Source organism: Cynara cardunculus (genome assembly GCF_001531365.2).
Source record: "Cynara cardunculus var. scolymus isolate 2C chromosome LG 17, CcrdV1, whole genome shotgun sequence".
Taxonomy (NCBI): Eukaryota; Viridiplantae; Streptophyta; class Magnoliopsida; order Asterales; family Asteraceae; genus Cynara; species Cynara cardunculus.
In genome coordinates, this window is record NC_037544.1 from 461079 (window position 1) to 478286 (window position 17208).

Consider the following 17208-nt stretch of genomic DNA (forward strand, 5'->3'; position numbering starts at 1 on the left):
CCATTGCCCTTACCACGAGAGCGACAGTCCTTCTTCATATGACCAGGCTTTTTACACTTCCAACAAGTCACAGTACCCTTCTTATTGGCAGATTTATCATCACCACTTTTGAACTTTCTTTTGTTCTTATTTTCGTTGTACTTTTTGGCTCCATCTCCTTCAATCATGTTGACAGARGATGATCCAATTTGATTCTTGTCTTTAGGATTAATATCAAGTTCCTGATTTCTTAATCCTTCCTCAATTCGTAGATGACTACCGAGTTGAACCAAATTTAGATCTTCCTTTTTGTGTTTCAAACTATGTTTGAATTCTTTCCARGAAGGGGGCAGTTTATCAATAATTACTGCAACCGAGATGGCCTCATCCATCAGCAAATTGTGTTRGGTATACTGTCCCAGAATCCTTAACATCTCATGGTATTGTTCCATGACAGGCCTGGTTTCAACCATCTTGTAATTCATAAAATTACTAACAAGAAACTTCTTTGCAGAAGCATCTTCTGCCATGTATTTGGATTCTAGGGACTCCCACAAGGCCTTTGCAGATTTAGCGTTTTGATGGACATCAAATAGGGCATCAGACATACCGTTTAGAATATGACCCCGACATATGTAATCGTCGTTCTCCCACTTCATCCTTTTCCTTGTCGTCTCCAGTGTTTCATTCTCATCCCATTCGGGACTGGGTGTACTCAGAACGTACACAACCTTCAGGGTGGTAAGAAGAAAATGCATCTTCTTTTGCCAGCGACGAAAATCCTGTCCTTCGAACTTTGCCAACTTATCAAACTTGTTCGTCATATTTTTCACAGATTCTCCAATCGTCATGATCACAAATATTTCGATCTTTGTTAGAATACTTAAGGATCACAGTAAATCTGAGAGTCGTGTAAACACTTTCAGATCGAAATATTTCGATGGTGCTATCGAAATCTTCAATCGGATAAAACTCAAAAATTGAAACAGAGAATGTGTATTTGTTCTATTATGAACAGCACCCAAATTACAGCATATCTCTGATCAATAAAACTGTAGTTCGGTTATAATTGCCAAAGCAGTTATCAACCACCAAACAGTTCAATAAAACCTCCATCGATCAGCAGCTAAGTCAATCTATTACACTTAAATAACATTGGTGACAAAATCACCAACATCAAATCGGTGTTTATATGTTCATGTAACCGGTCATATAATGCTGTTTCTTAATTTTGGTTGTTCATGAAGATCATCGTTGAATCAATCGGTGTTTATGTGATCTGGATAACTGTATTATCGATTCTGGATCGTGGTGTGGTTGACTGGTTGTAAGGCAGCTACTATTTGATATCCGTCAGAGAAACCTTTTGCTTTCTTATTTGACATTGAAATCACTTATTAATTATTAACTTCAAAACTTCATAGACTTAGATTGTAGATTAACGATTGATTATCCCATTAGATTAGAACACAGCATTTTGAAACTTGATGAAACAATACGTGCTAATTGAAATCTTGCTATAAAAACAGCTGCAGGAATTAGGGTTAGAGCTTATTAAGTTATGGATAGATGTTAAGCAAGTAATTAAAAGGAATCTAAGGGCCTTTTTGTTTTTCCAAAATTACCTCTTAATACCTTTAAAGTCTGATTTGTTTAGAGATTTGGTATTAATAGCGTTTGTTTTATTTCTAAAATAAGAGCTTAAAAGCTCTAAATCCCCTTTGACATTCTTCTTTATCCTAATCCGTCCTCTATCAAATGGTTCATATTTTTGGGGCTGGAAGAGATTTGTTAGCAAAAATTATTTATCTTTTATACTATTGTAAAAAAAAAATTATCTTATATTTTGCATTTGTTTGACTGATTTAAATTTCAGACTTCATACGTAAAAACAAACAATCTTACTGATCCAGATTTCAGACTTCAGGACCACCTCTTATAAATCAGAAGTGAAATAAGACTTCAGACTTCAACACCTCTTAAAAAACAAACGCCACCTAACACTTTTTTCTGATCTAAAGCTGATCTTTACCAAATTTATTCTTGTTGTATGATATATATGTGCTAGCTTATGTATACAAATCGGTTTTGATTATAGTTTCGGTTCTAATCTTAGGGTTACTCCCTTCGTTCCAAACTAAAATTAAGGTTGCAACTTAGTTGGATTTGGTTTGGTTAGGTTAGCTAACCTTTTTTTGTTAACCACATGTGTCCGGGCCAGCTTGTGCACATCTCGACTAATCCCACGGGCCCTAGAGAACAACCAGGAAAATCCTTGATGTCCTTGCAGGACTCATACCACTAACCTAGAAGAAGGATCCCCCAAACCGTATTGCCAGTTGAGCTAATGCCACAAGGTTTAGTATTCTGGTTAGCTAACTTCAACTAGTCATTTATAGCTTTTGGAGTCTCACGTTGGTTAGACACAATCCCTTTCTCCTCTATATTGTTGGAACCCCTCATGTCTTCACTGTCCCTTTTGGAGAGTAATTTGCAAAGGATTCACATATCTTACATGGTATCAGAGTGACGGTACTCCCCTAAAAGGGGCTTGACAATCCGGTGCACCGTCTTTGTTTAGCCTCTATTAGAGGGGGTGCTTTGGAGTTCCATATCGGTTAGACATGGTCCCTTTCTCCTCTACATATGTTAGAACCCTTTTCTCTCCTCAAGGGAACTTTTGGAGAGTAATTTGATGGGGTTACACATATCTCACAAGAACAAGGTGAGAGAGATTGCTTGATTGTGGAACTTTGGTTATAAACATTTGGAATAGGCGATAAACATGTATAAAATTGAACTAGAGCATAGTTTTTGGTTCTAATCATGACTTCAAATCCCATGCTCAGAATACATGTAAAAGATATGAGTAGCCAAGGCTTTGTTATTTACATGGCCTTAGATTGATAATCGGGTAGCTATAGTATTAGTGTCCAAGGCAAGCAACTCCGACTGGGACAAGAGAAGGTCAGAGGTAGACAACGTCCCTGTTTTATCAAAATCGAGTATTTCAAACTGTTCCATGATAGGTGTGATATCTTCTTCGTTGATCTTCCCCATCTCTTTTAGCTTATAGATCACGAACTCAGCAGCTCTGTTTCAATATCAAAAGATAATTAAACACCATTTTAGAGTCTTATCATGTTCAAGAATGCAAGTTATCAACTTCTAGTTATATTTTGATAAATGTAGAACTAACTATTCATGATGAATATAATAACTATTCATGATGAAAATCATGCATTTTCATTCATGGATATCTATTATATATTGACCATCATCAATAGGTTGTTCTCACGGTTTTCAAAATATTTATGGTTCTCAAACGAGCCTGCCCCCTCCTGGTTATTTGTACTTACATGACGATGCCATCACCATCAAAATCAGCTGCCTCAAGATCAGAAGTGGTTGTTTTTCTTTTAAGAACCCATTTGACCAATGACCTTTGCCTTCTTTCAGTGTGTAGCAGAGCAAAACTAAAGAGCAACTGAGCTACATAAATGGTACCCAACAAGATCCAGAACAAAGAAAAGACACGCCCACCTGTCGTCGAGAAGCATTTATCTATGTAACCAAGGCCAGTGAGCGTTCCAATGACACAATAGAAGGCATGAACGAAGTCCAAATCCTCAACAGAAAGTAAAAAACCTGTCCCTGCAGCCATGAAAACCAGAAGCAATGCCACCAAGATTATACACTTATTTCTCACTTTCTTCGTTCGGATCTTTTTCAGAATCTCTCTTTCACCGAGAGTTTGGTTCAAACTTAACGCCTTCACCAGCAATCGTTCTTGTTTCTCCACTAAAAGATCTGCTGCTTTACTCAGAACCAACCCGACAATCAACGTACCCAAAACGACAAAAAGACAGGCGAGTAGTATTGTAAGGTTGCTATCTGGAGAAAGATCTCCATAGCCGACTGATGTCATCGTTACAATGGTGAAATAAAGTCCATCGAGTACACTATTTGTTTTCTTTCCTTTAATCTGGTGCCTGGCTAGATGAAAGCAAAGAGTACCTGCAGCCAAGTATACAAAGAAGATGACAGCTACTTTCCAATAATTCGGGTACAAGTGATCAAAAACAGACTTGGGTTTTGGCAGAGATTCAGCGGGGGCGGCATGCTTGCCATTGGAAATGGAAGAATTTGCACGTGGGGCACTTTTAATTCGCCGGAATCTTCTCTTGAGCGAAGCTGTTTGGTCTTTCAGGCGTGGCCGCTTCGGTGAATCTTGTTTTTTGGCTTCAGATGTCATTGCAAGAAACTTGGAGCTCTGAAAGACAATTTGAAATGACAAATTATCGTGTTCGCCATCAGAGCTTCAATCAGAAAGTTTTGTTTTACAAGAAACTACAGTTCAGATTTCAAGATTTTAAAGCAGGTTCATTTTTCAACTTACATATGAACTGAAGATGATTGGATTCTTTGAACATGGAGGGGTGAAAACACGGTGGTGGTGGGAACTTAGATCAAGAAAGTTTTGCAAGAAACTGCAGTTCAGATTTCAAGATCATATAGCAGCTTCATCATTTAACTTACATGTGAACTGAAGATGATTGGATTCTTTGAAGATGTAGAAAGGGAGCATGGTCTTCCTTTATGCTTGGCTTTTTGTTTGATCAATCTCAAGCTTCAAGCCTCAACCACAATTCTTTTATCAGGGGTGTATGGAAGACCATCAAGTTACGGATTTTGTATACAGATTATTGAGATGTATATATATATATATATATATATATATATGTATGTATGTGTATGTGTATGTGTATGTGTGTGTATAACATTAAACTTATATATGAAATGCAAAGTTAATATATGGTCCTGACAACAGCTTTAAAATCATAGATCTTGGGATCCGGATGACAATAATGTGATTATGAACCTTTTTCGTCATCTTGAACCAGACGGTAAAATAACAAAAATGCCGTGTCGGTTAGACGCTACTCATAAGATGGTAAAAACTTGTGTGTGGTATTTGCATTCGAGTGATATTTTAGAATGGTATTTTGCTTTTTAAGTGTGTGGTTGGAATGAAACCGTAAATTGGTGTTATTTATTGTCGTTTTGACGTTACTATTAGTTGTATGGTTAGATGTGGATAAAGATGGATATTTATTATGAAATTTGACAGTTTGAATATATACTTAATGATGTGTTTCACATTGATGATGTTATTTGAAACCTAAAATCAGTCTCTTTCAGAATGAAAATGAAAGAATGTAAAAAGATGGAAGTGAAGGGTGGCTGATTGCTTTAGTAAAGAAATGATTAGAACATAAGTGGTGCTTAACCACTCCACTGACCTTCCTCTAAAGAAAAATTCCTCTTTAATCAAAGTAGCAAAGTTGAATAAAGCTGAAATGGGGTTTAGTGGCAGATCTAGAGACTTCTGTGGTTGGGACACGAGATCAACGTTTCAACTATTAAAAAGCATTTAAAATGATAGCTTATGCTAAAAAAATCAATTCTAAACATACGTTAAGAAAACACCAGAAGCCATCTATAATATTGTTATAATAATAAACATCTTAATATATTAAACTTTTAATATATATATATATATATGTGTGTGTGTGTGTGTGTATGGGGGGAGAGAGAGAGAGTTGGGTTCTAGTGAGAAACATAAGAAGATATCTCCACTTTTGGATCTATCATAATTGAATGTCAACATTAATGAGGTGAGATGCACCGGATCAATTCCCTTTTGTACGGGGATTGATTTGGTATATCTCATCTTAATATACATTTAAGGGTGGAGATCACTTTTTACGTTTCTCACTTAACTCTCTTTCTCACCGGATCCCAACCCAATGGTCTTATTGGTCTAGGCGAAGGACCGTGTGAGAATGAAAGTTAAGGTGATAAACATAAGAACAAATATGGACTTTTGATCACCTTTAATCTTAAACTCACCCATGAATCGTGCTTGATATATGGATTGATCCGGTGCATCTCGATGCATCTCATCTTTGTGCATCACATTGAGAAAATACAAAAATGATCCAACATTTATGTGGTTGATCAGTTCTACATCTCGACTAATTAACTTATGCCACTTAAAATTGTAATCCTTTGAACCAAGAAATTGTATATAATATTTTGAGACTGAAAACATAATTTTTTAAAGGCAAATTGCATAAAAAAGTAACGTATCTTAACTTGATATTTATTTTGAATAAAGTATTTTCAAAACTTTAATTTGGTACTTAAGATGTAAAATTTTAAACATTTAAGTAACCGGATAATCGGTTGAAGCATTAACTGGTTACCATGCTGATGTGACGAGTGATGTGGTATCCAACTAAGTATTATTTGCTATTCAACCCAATTTCATCCCCTCACTCGCCACATCAACCGGTTATCCGGGTACTTAAATATTTAAAACTTTACATCTTAGGTTTCAAAATATAAAATTTGAAAGTACGTTACCTAAAATAGGAATCAGGTTAAATTACGTTACTTTTTCATGCAATTTTTTAATTATAAAAGCCTGTTACTATTCAATAATACCAGTCTTGAAATAAGAAATGTATACTAACTTTTAACTAGATGTTACGTTAAGGGGTCTACAGGACCACAACGTATCAGCATGGGTCCTTTAGATATCAAGTTGATGATAATAATAGTGATGAATTTGTTTGATAGTAAAGAAACATTCATTGGAACCTAAATAGTAACGTGGAAAACGATTATGTATTCATAAAAATAAAATAATTGTGGTCCATTCGGTGGAATGAAATTTTGAAGTCGAAAACTCAAATCTTTAATATTTTGTTTCACCTCTCGATTTTTTTAATGGTTTCGTATGGTTTCTTTTCAGTGCTTGGTAGCCGTAGCAGTTGTATTCCATGGAGGAAGAACGCCCCACGAGGGGCTATACACCGAGTGTTATAGAATCTCATTGTTCATTTATTCTTCTTTTATGGTGGAATAAAAGGAGAACGAGACTTGATTTTGCAGTTTTTGTGAAGATTCAACATCAACGAGACCAGTCGCTGGTAAGCTTTAGTGAAGGCATTCAATGACCAATAGGAGCACACTGTTACGTTTTAGTGAGAGCACTCACTGATCAACGACAGTGACCCCACACACTTGTTGAAGGCAAACATTGGAAGCCGCATAGACTGATAAAGTTTTGATTGCCAGAAGAGTTGCAACAAAATCGAAGCTGAAGGTATTGAAGATAAGTTTTGAAGCAAAGGACACTGAGCACTACTCCTGGACCCCGCAAGGACAACAAGACCCTCTTGAATCCCGTTATTCTTCAATTCCAGGTTCAAGTTATCTTATACAGCATATTTATGTGTCTCTTAAATCGCATCGTAATCTAATCAAAAACCATCTCAATATCATATAAATTTTAGTTACACCAAATTATTGATAAACCGATAATGACATTCCAACCACTACACTAATCAAGTCACAAATCATGAAGCTAACCCGAAATAACAAGGTACACCGAATTTAATTTAATTCCCGATGATGGATAATTTAAAGCAATCTTGCGAAGTTGCGAGCCTACTTAATTATTGGCCGAATAAACAAAGTCAAATGGTTAATTTCTAGGAGTAGAATTTGAAATTAAGAATATGTTTGTTTGCAGTTTATTTGATAAATTATATATGATTGTTTAATAGTGACTTAATGATACAAAAAGTGACTTATTCAGTAAGTTTTTATGAGATATTTTATATAAATAGTCAATTTTGCTTGTATGTCTCTTGAATCGTATCGTAACTTAACACATTTTTTTCCATCTATACAAAAACCATCTCAAACAAAATATTTCTCAAACTCTACAGCAAATTAATCCACTCATACAACTTTAACAATTCAGAACTTAATAGAAAACCAACCAATTATCCAACAACTCACTGGAGGTAAATTGGTCATTTTAACCGGTTCTGTCCAATCCTATCACGTCTTACCAAAAGCTGAACAACTATCCAGTCCAATCTGCGTACCAAACGTAACTTAAACCTTGCCCATTTCCATTTCCAATTTGTTGATTCAATGAAGTTACTACCATTTGGGCCATCCCAATCCATTGGGTGAGTTTGATACCACCCCAATCCATGGATAAACCCTCTGTTATAATCTTGATAGATTTTTCTACCTTTCCCTACCGGCAACTTGCTCCTCTCTCACCATCATTATCAGCCACCGGACCTCCTCCACCTGCAAGCCCAAGCAGTCCTCTCCCCTCTCTCTATATACATATATATATGTATGTATATATGTGTGTGTGTTTGTGTGTATATTATTCTTACCGGCAAAGACTTCAACTTTCTTGACTATTTCTTGAACCCACCATCACCACCACCACCACCACCATCAACCCTAAACCATTCTTTGTTACTCTTAAAACAGTCGCCCATTATTAGTCTTGTTAGACACCCTTATGCCATATGTGTATTTCTTCCAAAAGAGTTGGCAAAGACTTGATCTTTTTGTAAAGTAGTATATTTCAGATCTTCAAGAAACAGTAGTCAGTATCTGATATTTTTCTCAAGGTTCCACGAGATGCCCACTTCTTGTCATCTTGGTTGGTCTGAATCAATGTTTTGTGTGGATTTCAACTTCAGCAAGACCTTTGTGCCTTCTTGGCAGCTGAATAAAGTGGATTTTTGACTTTTGAAATTTGAACCCTTTTAACCTAACATCTGTATAAATCTCTAGTTGATGCTTCTCTTTTCAAGATTTTGTCTTAAAGATTATATAATGGGTAGGGTTAGTGTACATTGTTTGCTGGTTGTGAAATTAGGGTTTTGTTAAAGAACTTACTAGTGAAGTGGGTATAGGTTGGTTTTGGTTCAGCCATGGCTGAAAGTGGTCAAAGTTTTTGATCCCTTTAACGGAACATCTGTATACATCTTTAGTTGCTGCTTCTCTTTTCTAGATTTTGTCTTAAAGATTCAAAATGGGTAGGGTTAGTTTACATTATTTGCTGATTGTAAGATTAGGGTTTTGTTAAAGAACTTGTTAGTGAAGTGAGTATAGGCTAGTTTTGGTTCAGCCATGGCTGAAAGTGGTCAAAGTTTTGTGGAATGGAAAGAGGAATTTGTTTCAAAGGAAAGGGGCAAGAGGGTGGTTCACTATTTCTTGAAAGAAAAATCTGGTGAATCGGTGCTAGCTGTTGTGGGAACTGAGAGAAGTGTTAGGCATATGTTTTATGTGGTTGCTGAGGAGTTCTTGAGGGTTAACGAGCTGAATCGTTCAGTAAATGCTGCGTATAGATGGAGATCGAGGAGGGAGGTTGTTAATTGGCTGACTTCTATGCTATCGAAGCAGTACCGGCAAGGTGAATATGAAAACCCTGCGTTTTAAGCTCAAAAACTGTTTAGAATCATGTGAAAAGTTTATGAAGATTCTGCCATTGTTATTAGATGAAAATTGCAAGTTGGTATTTGTTTGTTATCTATGAATGTTTATTTCTTGATGTTTCCGATGATTATTGAAGATGTTATATTCAAACAATTGAATGAGAAAGGCAACTTGCACAATTGGATGCTTAATTAGGCCATTTTTGGCAACCATAAGCTAGCTTATTTTTTAAGCTTATTGAAAAAGTCACAATTGGTCAGCCGTCTAGCTTTTTGAAACGCTAATTCCAGTAGCCTTTCAAATTTTCAATGAACTCCAGGACTTTTTCTAATTGTGCTTTTCTAATTATTTTTTCACCATGTCTTTTTTAAGTCATTTATAGTGTCAATCTAGCTTATTAACTAGTTTTTGTCAAATATGAACTATTTTATTAGCTAGCTTACTGGGCAACAACGGGCTTATTGGCCAACAACTAGCTTATTAGCAAGCAACTGGCTTATTTGCCAGCTTATTAGCAAGCAACTGGCTTATTTGCCAACTTATTAGCCAACAAGTAGCTTATTAGTCAACAACCGGCTTATTGGCAAACAGCTAGCTTGTTATTTGCCTGACTTATTAGCCAACAAGTAGCTTATTAGCAAGCAACTAACTTATTAGCCAACAACCGGCTTATTTGCTGACTTATTAGCCAACAACCGGCTTAACAGCTAGTTTGCCAAACATAGCCTTACATGATTCATGAGCAAGCCATCCAATCCGTTTGGGTATGTGGTTGTAGTTATTGATGCTGGAAACAAAGTTTGCAACTTTTACCGAGAGAGAAGTCTTTTTTAACACTCCCGTGTGGACAAGAGAATAAAACCATCATCCACAAAGCCATAGTTGTTATTAAGTCCAAATCAGGCTCCATACCTCATTGAAGTTGCAGCATTTCTTTCTTTGGCAAAGTGTCAAAGTTAAAGTCATGTATTTGTTCATTATCATCATTCGAAATTGATTTATTGTATCGTGGGGATTCTTGCAGTCTGAATTGAAGGTTATTTAAGGTATTTCACAAGTAGTCAAACGCATTCCTTACTGAAGCGGCAACTTTCTTTATCATTTCTTATTCCAGATTCGCCTAAAGGAGATCATGTTTCAGGATTCAACACTGTGTATCAGAATCGTCCTGCAAGAAATTTGAAATTACGCACTCCGGATATTGTCTGGTCAGGTGCAACATGGACTTGTGGTAAGCAACTCAAGCACTTCCCAGCATTTTGCAGGAACGGGATTACAATAGCGGTAAGCATCTGTTTCTAATTCAGCCGATAACTCTGAACCATCATACTTGGATTTTCGTGGCAAATAAATCATCTTTCTCGTGGAAATGAAAACGAGACATTATGTTTTGAGATAATGAGTGATTGTGGACAATAAAGGGCAGGTTCATTTGAGAATCGTAAATATATTGAGAACCTAACTATTCATGAGGATATCTTGAACAAAGAAAAGTGCATTATGGTCATGCATGTTTAGGCATATTCATTGCGAATAATTCATGAATATTAGGTATATTCATCATGAATAATTTATGGATAGCTGGTTCATATTTCTCAAAATATTTATGGTTTCTAAATAGCTTACCTTCTATCCTGTATTTTTCATTCTTGAAAGCTATAGGGTTATTTAGGTATATTCATTATGGATAATTCATGAATATTAGGTATATTCATTATGAATAATTCATGGATAGTTGGTTCATAGTTCTCAAAATATTTATGGTTTCTAATTGAACTTTCCTTTTATCTGTATTGTTGATTCTTGGAAGGTATGGTGTTTCTATGGCATTTTTACAAGAACAACGATTAATTTGATGAAAAGTCAAATATGATGGTTCAAAAGGTCCCCCTTCTAATCCGAATAATATATTGAGTCTTGAGATTTGTTGTTGCACTCGATGTGCAGGTACAATCGTTCGTTTTTGTCATGGCTGAAGAGGGAAAACGTCATCTTGCATTTCTTGAAGATATGTACGAAGATAGGAAGGGCCAAAAGAAAGTCAAAGTGAGATGGTTTCATCACAATCTAGAAGTCAAAGGTGTCATCATCCTCCGTAACACGCACCATAAAGAAGTTTTCGTTACTCCTTACACACAAGTTATCAGTGTCGAATGTGTGGATGGTCCTGCCATCGTCTTAACCCGTGAACATTATGAGAAATGCGTATCTAACCTTCCTGAAGATCTGTTAACCAGAGTCTTTCTTTGCTTTAGACAGTTCAAAAACAACCGTGTGAAGCCTTTCAAATTGAGTAAATTGCGAGGCTACTTTGATCAACCGATCTTTTCTTTTTTGGATCGTGGGTATATCGAAGATGATGAAGATTGCTTGGGTGATAATGCTGAATTGGGATTGAAAAGGTATTCTCGAGTGATATCGTATGAGATTTTGAGGAAGAAGCTCATCCCTAAATATGCTAAAAATCGGCAGTGGGATATTCCGTGTTTTAAGGCTAACGAAAAGGTAGAGTTACTGTGTCAAGATAGCGGTATACGTGGATGTTGGTTCAGATGTACGGTTTTGCGAGTGGCTCGGAGACGAATTAAAGTCCGATATGATGATTTGATTGATGAAGACGGAAGTAGCAATCTTGAGGTATACTCGATTTTCAAAATTCTCTTTGAATAAATGCAGAATAGATAAAATATTTATCTTGTAGAGATGCACAAGGCACTGGCTTTTTCGGGCCTTCCAAACCCGTTTTAAGTAAACAAAAAGCCTGTGTTTTGAGGGCCAGATTGGGCTTTTAGGCCTGGATGGGCTTTGGGCTTGCTAGTCTGGGTTTTTCGGGCCTGGCTTTGGTCTCGGGCCTTTTGTCCATCTTCATTCTTGTGGTAGATCAAAAGTCTGCATACATCTTACTAATTCTTTCATATGCAGGAATGGGTTTCTGCTTTCAGATTAGCTATACCTGATGAGCTTGGATTACGACACTCTGGTCGACCAACAATGAGGCCTGCGGTTACGCAAGACGAAACCGACGTTGGTTTCGAGGTTGGTTCTGCGGTGGATGCATGGTGGAGCGACGGCTGGTGGGAAGGAGTTGTGACGGAAATAAATGCATCAGAAAACGCAGATATTCAAGTTTATATTCCTGGTATGCTTCTCGATACAATTGTCCGTTTATCATTATCTTATGGTTCTTGAGCCAATTTGAGTCTGATCGATCATCGTGTGTTAACTGGCAACAGGTGAAACATTGTTCTTGAAAGTGCACGTGAGGGACGTTAGATTTTCGAGAGATTGGGTGGGGGATCGTTGGGTGAACGTTAAAGGAAACCCGAATGCTCGGTTGCTAATATCTGATGTAGCTTTGAAGGAGGGCCGGCGTAACGAGATTTACGCGGATGATGTAAGAATGGAAGTAGTGTAAATATTGTAGGAAGAAGATGAATGGTGATGGTGTACAGGAAGGAGGTTAGATATAGGAGGGTTATTGTAATTCTTTAGTGATGTTTAGGGACCATGGAATCCAATGCCATTGGCATTGATCTGCTTAGGGATGCTTGTGGGTTGAGTTGATCGGGTTAAAGGCATTTGTACAATTTAATCTAATGTTTGCGGTTTTTGAAAAATCTCAACCCAAACCAAAGTGTAACCCAATCTAACCCGTACGAGTTAGTCGGGTTGATAATTTGGCATATCAAAATATTCGTCCAACCTTAAATATGTTGTTTTATCTAGTCTGATCATAATTTTTTTATCTTAAATCATTTGGTACAATTTATTCATTATTCTTAACTTTAAGTATATCACATTCAAATAATCTTGTTCCTTAATGGTTCTAAAACTTTCTTAATGATTTTGTATCATGAGTCTTCTTAACCATTAAACGGTCTTAATTTCATTGCAAACAAGTATCAAACAATTATATTTTACTTTGTATTATATCATGAAAGCTTTTTAATCATTCTGACCGTTTATTATTATGTATTAAATTATTAGGCAAATGTCAAACAACCCATAAGTTAATTAAGTTTCTGGATCCCCGTTACCTATAAACACCAGACAAACATTTAGGATGAAATCTTTCTTTTAGTTTATTGGGATTGGGTCATGGGTCATCTAAACGTATTAAAATGGGCTATGAATCCGGCTTAGATATGAAGCATCATCCGGCCCGCACATTTAATTGAAACCAAACCCGGTTTGATATTTTCTTTACCCTCCGTTATCTCCTTCCTCCCCAAAACTTGTGTGGATAACCTCGGTCGGGAAGACCATACAGAAAGCTTCTCAGAGCCAAAACCCTAGAACAAACTGTAAAATTGTTCTAAAACCCACCTAAATAATGGCATTTTCATCGTCTCTAGCAGCAACACTGTTTCCTTTATGCAATTCGTCCTCAATTTCTTCTACACCTAAGCTTTCTGGTTTGCCATTTCTTTCAAACGCCTCATCGACCTCCAGGGTTCAATTCCAATCACCTCGTTTATCTACAACTAGAGTTTTCTCAGCTCCTGAAACTTTGGAACAACCCCTTGAGGTATGATTGAATTCGATTGTTGTATATTTGTATTTGGTGAATGTTGGTTCGTTTGTTTAAACTGATGAGAGTTCCTTTTTTTGGATATCTAATCGGATTTTGCTAGATTGGGGATTCTGAATCGTCAACGGTGATTGTGGGTTCTGATTCGGATAAGGTAATTCTCGTTGATTATGGTTCTTCACTTGTTTTCATAGAAAACTTATGGAATTAGGTATCTGTAGACGAATGTAGTTGGCGTTTTCACAATAACACAATTGAGATTGTTTAATCTATCAATATATGTTAACATCTTAGACCAACCATACCGGATATTGTCAGCTTTGTCCATACGTGGATTCACGGTTTTAAAGAGCTTCTAATAGAGAAGGTATCCGGTCCCTTATCAGTCGTTTCTGTCCCCAACCGATGTGAGATCTTACAATCTACCCCTTGGGAGCCTAGTGTACTCGCTGACACACCAGTCCGGTTGCGGGCTCTGAAACCCTTTGTACCATCCTAGATATTGTCCCTTTTGTCCACACTTGGACTCAAGTGTCTTATAAGGCAACCTTCGTTTCCCTCCCTAACTGTTGTGGGATCTTGATACCATTTGTAACATCCCAAGCCAACTGTACCGGGCATTCTTTGCTTTGTCCACACTTAGGCTCACGGTTTTAAAATGCGTCTAAGAGAGGAGGTATCCAGTCCCTTATAAGGCAACTTTCGTCGCCCTCCCCAACCGATGTGAGATCTTACAATCCACCCCCCTTGGGGCCTAGCGTCCTCGCTGGTACACTAGTCCAATTTCGGGCTTTGATACCATTTGTAACAACCTAGGCTAGCCGTACCAGATATTGTTCATTTTGTTCACACCTGGACTAAAAATGCGCCTAATAGAGGAGGTATCCAATCCCTTATAAGGCAACCTTCGTTCCCCTCCCCACCGATGTGGGATCTTACATCATGTGTCGAATTCGTGGTTAATGCAACTATGCAAGAAAGAACTATTGCATTATCTCAAACTTCGCATGCCATTGTCACAATAAATCTTGAATTCTGCTTAGTAATACATGAAATTGTTAGTTGTTATTATGATGTATTATTTCTTTGGATAAAAGGCCAAGTCTCGTATAAATGCACGTATTGTGTTAAGCAATATCACTATTTTACGTTTGTTAGAACACATATGAGTCAATAGCGTGCTTTCGAGCATGAAGTTAGACTTTGGGATGTTAATGTTAGTAATTGTAGAAATGAAATATCAAACAAATTGTTTAGTTGTTCGATAGTAACCCTATGATAAGAAGAAAAGGCTAGAAAGTAAATAAACCAAACCAATACCAAGGGTCATTGGCCTAGCGGAGTAACGTTACCCAGATTGCTGATAGAGCTGAGGAGGTCAAGGGTTCAAACCTCACCAAAGTTAGGGGTGTGCGTGAGTATTTGGCGTGTATAAATTCAAAAAGAAAAGGAAACCAAACAAACCCAGTATATTCCATTCAAAAGTAGGGTATGGGAGGTGGGATATGTGCGTACCCCCAACGGAGGTTGAGATGTACGTAGACCAGACCTCTGCCCCCCAACAGGGTTGACATGTATGCAGACCTGACCTCTGCCCCCCAATAGTCCCCAACAGGGTAGAGTGGTTGTTTGAAGACTCCTGCTTGTGCAATTTGGTGAAAGAAGCACGAAAAAATAAGTAAGAAAAATTAACGAGTAGGTGCACTGAGAACATACGAAAAGGTAAGAATGACAAAACACACATAGAGCTAACAAAGCCAAACTACAAATCTCTTGCCTACATATAGATATTAACAAATTAATGACGAAGGATCGTGTGAGAATAGGAGTTAAGGTGAGAAGTGTATGAAGGGATTTGGACTCGATCATCATTTTTAATTAGTGTTTTAATGGTTCACATTAAATCCCAAAATAACCCATGTATTAGCTTAAAGAGTATTTTCAATTGATCTTCAAATTAAGATTGATCAAAGGGTGGAGATCCCTTCTTAACCTTCTCCGGATAACTACTATTCTTACCGGAAACCGATCTATTGATGGTGGATTTCGTAAAAGCTTAAAGACTTTCTTGTTTTTCAGATGGCACCAAAACAGAAAATAAGGATTAAACTGAGGTCATACTGGGTGCCTTTAATCGAGGATTCGTGCAAGCAGATCATGGATGCGGCTAGGACCACAAACGCAAAGACCATGGGTCCGGTTCCTTTGCCAACCAAGAAAAGAATATATTGTGTGCTTAAATCTCCTCATGTTCACAAAGATGCAAGATTTCACTTTGAGATCAGAACCCATCAAAGGCTTATCGACATTCTACACCCGACTGCACAAACCATCGATTCTTTAATGCAGCTCGATCTTCCTGCTGGTGTCGATGTTGAAGTTAAGCTTTAAGAATGTCTCTCGAGTCCCTTTTTTGCTCTTAAAATGTATCGTAAATCTGTTATTTTGTCGATTAAAGGGATGGTTTTTGGTAAAATATTTTGTTGGTGTAACCTTCATTACGTATGATGTTTCTGTACTTCAAATTGTAAAAATGGATGATGTTTAAATGATCACAAGTCACATCTTTTGTTTCTGTACTTTCAGTTTCTATTCTTCAATATTGCACTCTTCAAAAAATATGCCCTCAGAGTTATACTTTAGAGTAAATTACGATTTTCATCCCTGTGGTTTGTTAATAATTTAAATTTTCATCTCTCTGGATTAAAAGTTGCGATTTTTGTCCTGCTATTTTCATTCTTGGATATATTCCTACATTTAAGTACAAGGGACTAAATCAATAAAGAATTATAAACCACATGGACTGAAACAACAATAAATTGTAAATTATAAGGATGAAAATAGTAATGAATTACAAACCATATAACTAGGGCTGTAAGGTAGTGTTTGGTACGCAGACTGGACGGGACGGGACGGGACAGGGCAGGACGGGACATGACTAATTGTCTGTCCTATGTTTGGTACGACTAGGACAGGACGGGACAAAACTATTAAAATGACCATATTATCCCTAAATATTGTTCAATGTTATTTTATATCATATAATAATTGTAAAATGACCAACAAATCAATCAAAATATTGTCATTTTAACTTTAGTCCCATGTTGTTCTACCTTTTTTGGTGGAACAAAAAAAATCAAGATTTGTCCCACTAAAATTAAAAATAGTCCCACCTTGGCCCATGTTTTTTTTGTCCATGGCATGCCAAACATGGGACTATTTTTTTTGTCCCGTCCTGTCCCATGTAGTCTGCATACCAAACGTACCCACGAACCGAACGAACACGAACGGAGGCTTATTCATGTTCGTTCGTTTAACTTAACCGAATAAACGAACGAACACGAACGGTAAACGAACGAAAATCTTTGTGTTCG

General features: G+C 37.0%; 3 protein-coding genes across 3 annotated transcripts; 2 read left to right on the top strand and 1 right to left on the bottom strand.

Moving 5' to 3' along the window:
* Positions 1-2753: 2753 nt before the first annotated feature.
* On the bottom strand, positions 2754-4476 carry LOC112500689 (two-pore potassium channel 1-like). The gene is made up of 3 exons (XM_025104240.1): positions 4379-4476; positions 3339-4252; positions 2754-3073 (listed from the first exon to the last, which is right to left on the bottom strand). The coding sequence occupies exons 2-3, from the start codon at positions 4232-4234 to the stop codon at positions 2878-2880; spliced, it is 1092 nt and encodes a 363-aa protein (XP_024960008.1). The 5' UTR covers positions 4235-4252; positions 4379-4476; the 3' UTR covers positions 2754-2877.
* Positions 4477-8173: 3697 nt separating this feature from the next.
* Positions 8174-12912, top strand: LOC112500076. The gene is made up of 5 exons (XM_025103346.1): positions 8174-9280; positions 10418-10587; positions 11251-11940; positions 12226-12442; positions 12537-12912. Exons 1-5 carry the CDS (start codon positions 8998-9000, stop codon positions 12716-12718), a joined length of 1542 nt encoding a protein of 513 aa, XP_024959114.1. The 5' UTR covers positions 8174-8997; the 3' UTR covers positions 12719-12912.
* Positions 12913-13512: 600 nt separating this feature from the next.
* LOC112500344 (30S ribosomal protein S10, chloroplastic) lies at positions 13513-16413 on the top strand. Its single transcript, XM_025103819.1, has 3 exons — positions 13513-13831; positions 13938-13988; positions 15914-16413. Exons 1-3 carry the CDS (start codon positions 13637-13639, stop codon positions 16223-16225), a joined length of 558 nt encoding a protein of 185 aa, XP_024959587.1. The 5' UTR covers positions 13513-13636; the 3' UTR covers positions 16226-16413.
* Positions 16414-17208: the final 795 nt, after the last annotated feature.

Excerpts from the sequence above, each read along its gene's own strand:
- LOC112500689 (XM_025104240.1), bottom strand. The coding sequence starts at position 4,234 with ATGACATCTGAAGCCAAAAAACAAGATTCACCGAAGCGGCCACGCCTG. Across the intron at positions 3,074-3,338 it reads GATGGTGATGGCATCGTCAT|AGCTGCTGAGTTCGTGATCT; the intron begins GTAAGTACAAAT and ends ATATTGAAACAG.
- LOC112500076 (XM_025103346.1), top strand. The coding sequence starts at position 8,998 with ATGGCTGAAAGTGGTCAAAGTTTTGTGGAATGGAAAGAGGAATTTGTT. Across the intron at positions 9,281-10,417 it reads ATCGAAGCAGTACCGGCAAG|ATTCGCCTAAAGGAGATCAT; the intron begins GTGAATATGAAA and ends TTCTTATTCCAG. Across the intron at positions 10,588-11,250 it reads GGAACGGGATTACAATAGCG|GTACAATCGTTCGTTTTTGT; the intron begins GTAAGCATCTGT and ends CTCGATGTGCAG.
- LOC112500344 (XM_025103819.1), top strand. The coding sequence starts at position 13,637 with ATGGCATTTTCATCGTCTCTAGCAGCAACACTGTTTCCTTTATGCAAT. Across the intron at positions 13,832-13,937 it reads CTTTGGAACAACCCCTTGAG|ATTGGGGATTCTGAATCGTC; the intron begins GTATGATTGAAT and ends GGATTTTGCTAG. Across the intron at positions 13,989-15,913 it reads TGGGTTCTGATTCGGATAAG|ATGGCACCAAAACAGAAAAT; the intron begins GTAATTCTCGTT and ends CTTGTTTTTCAG.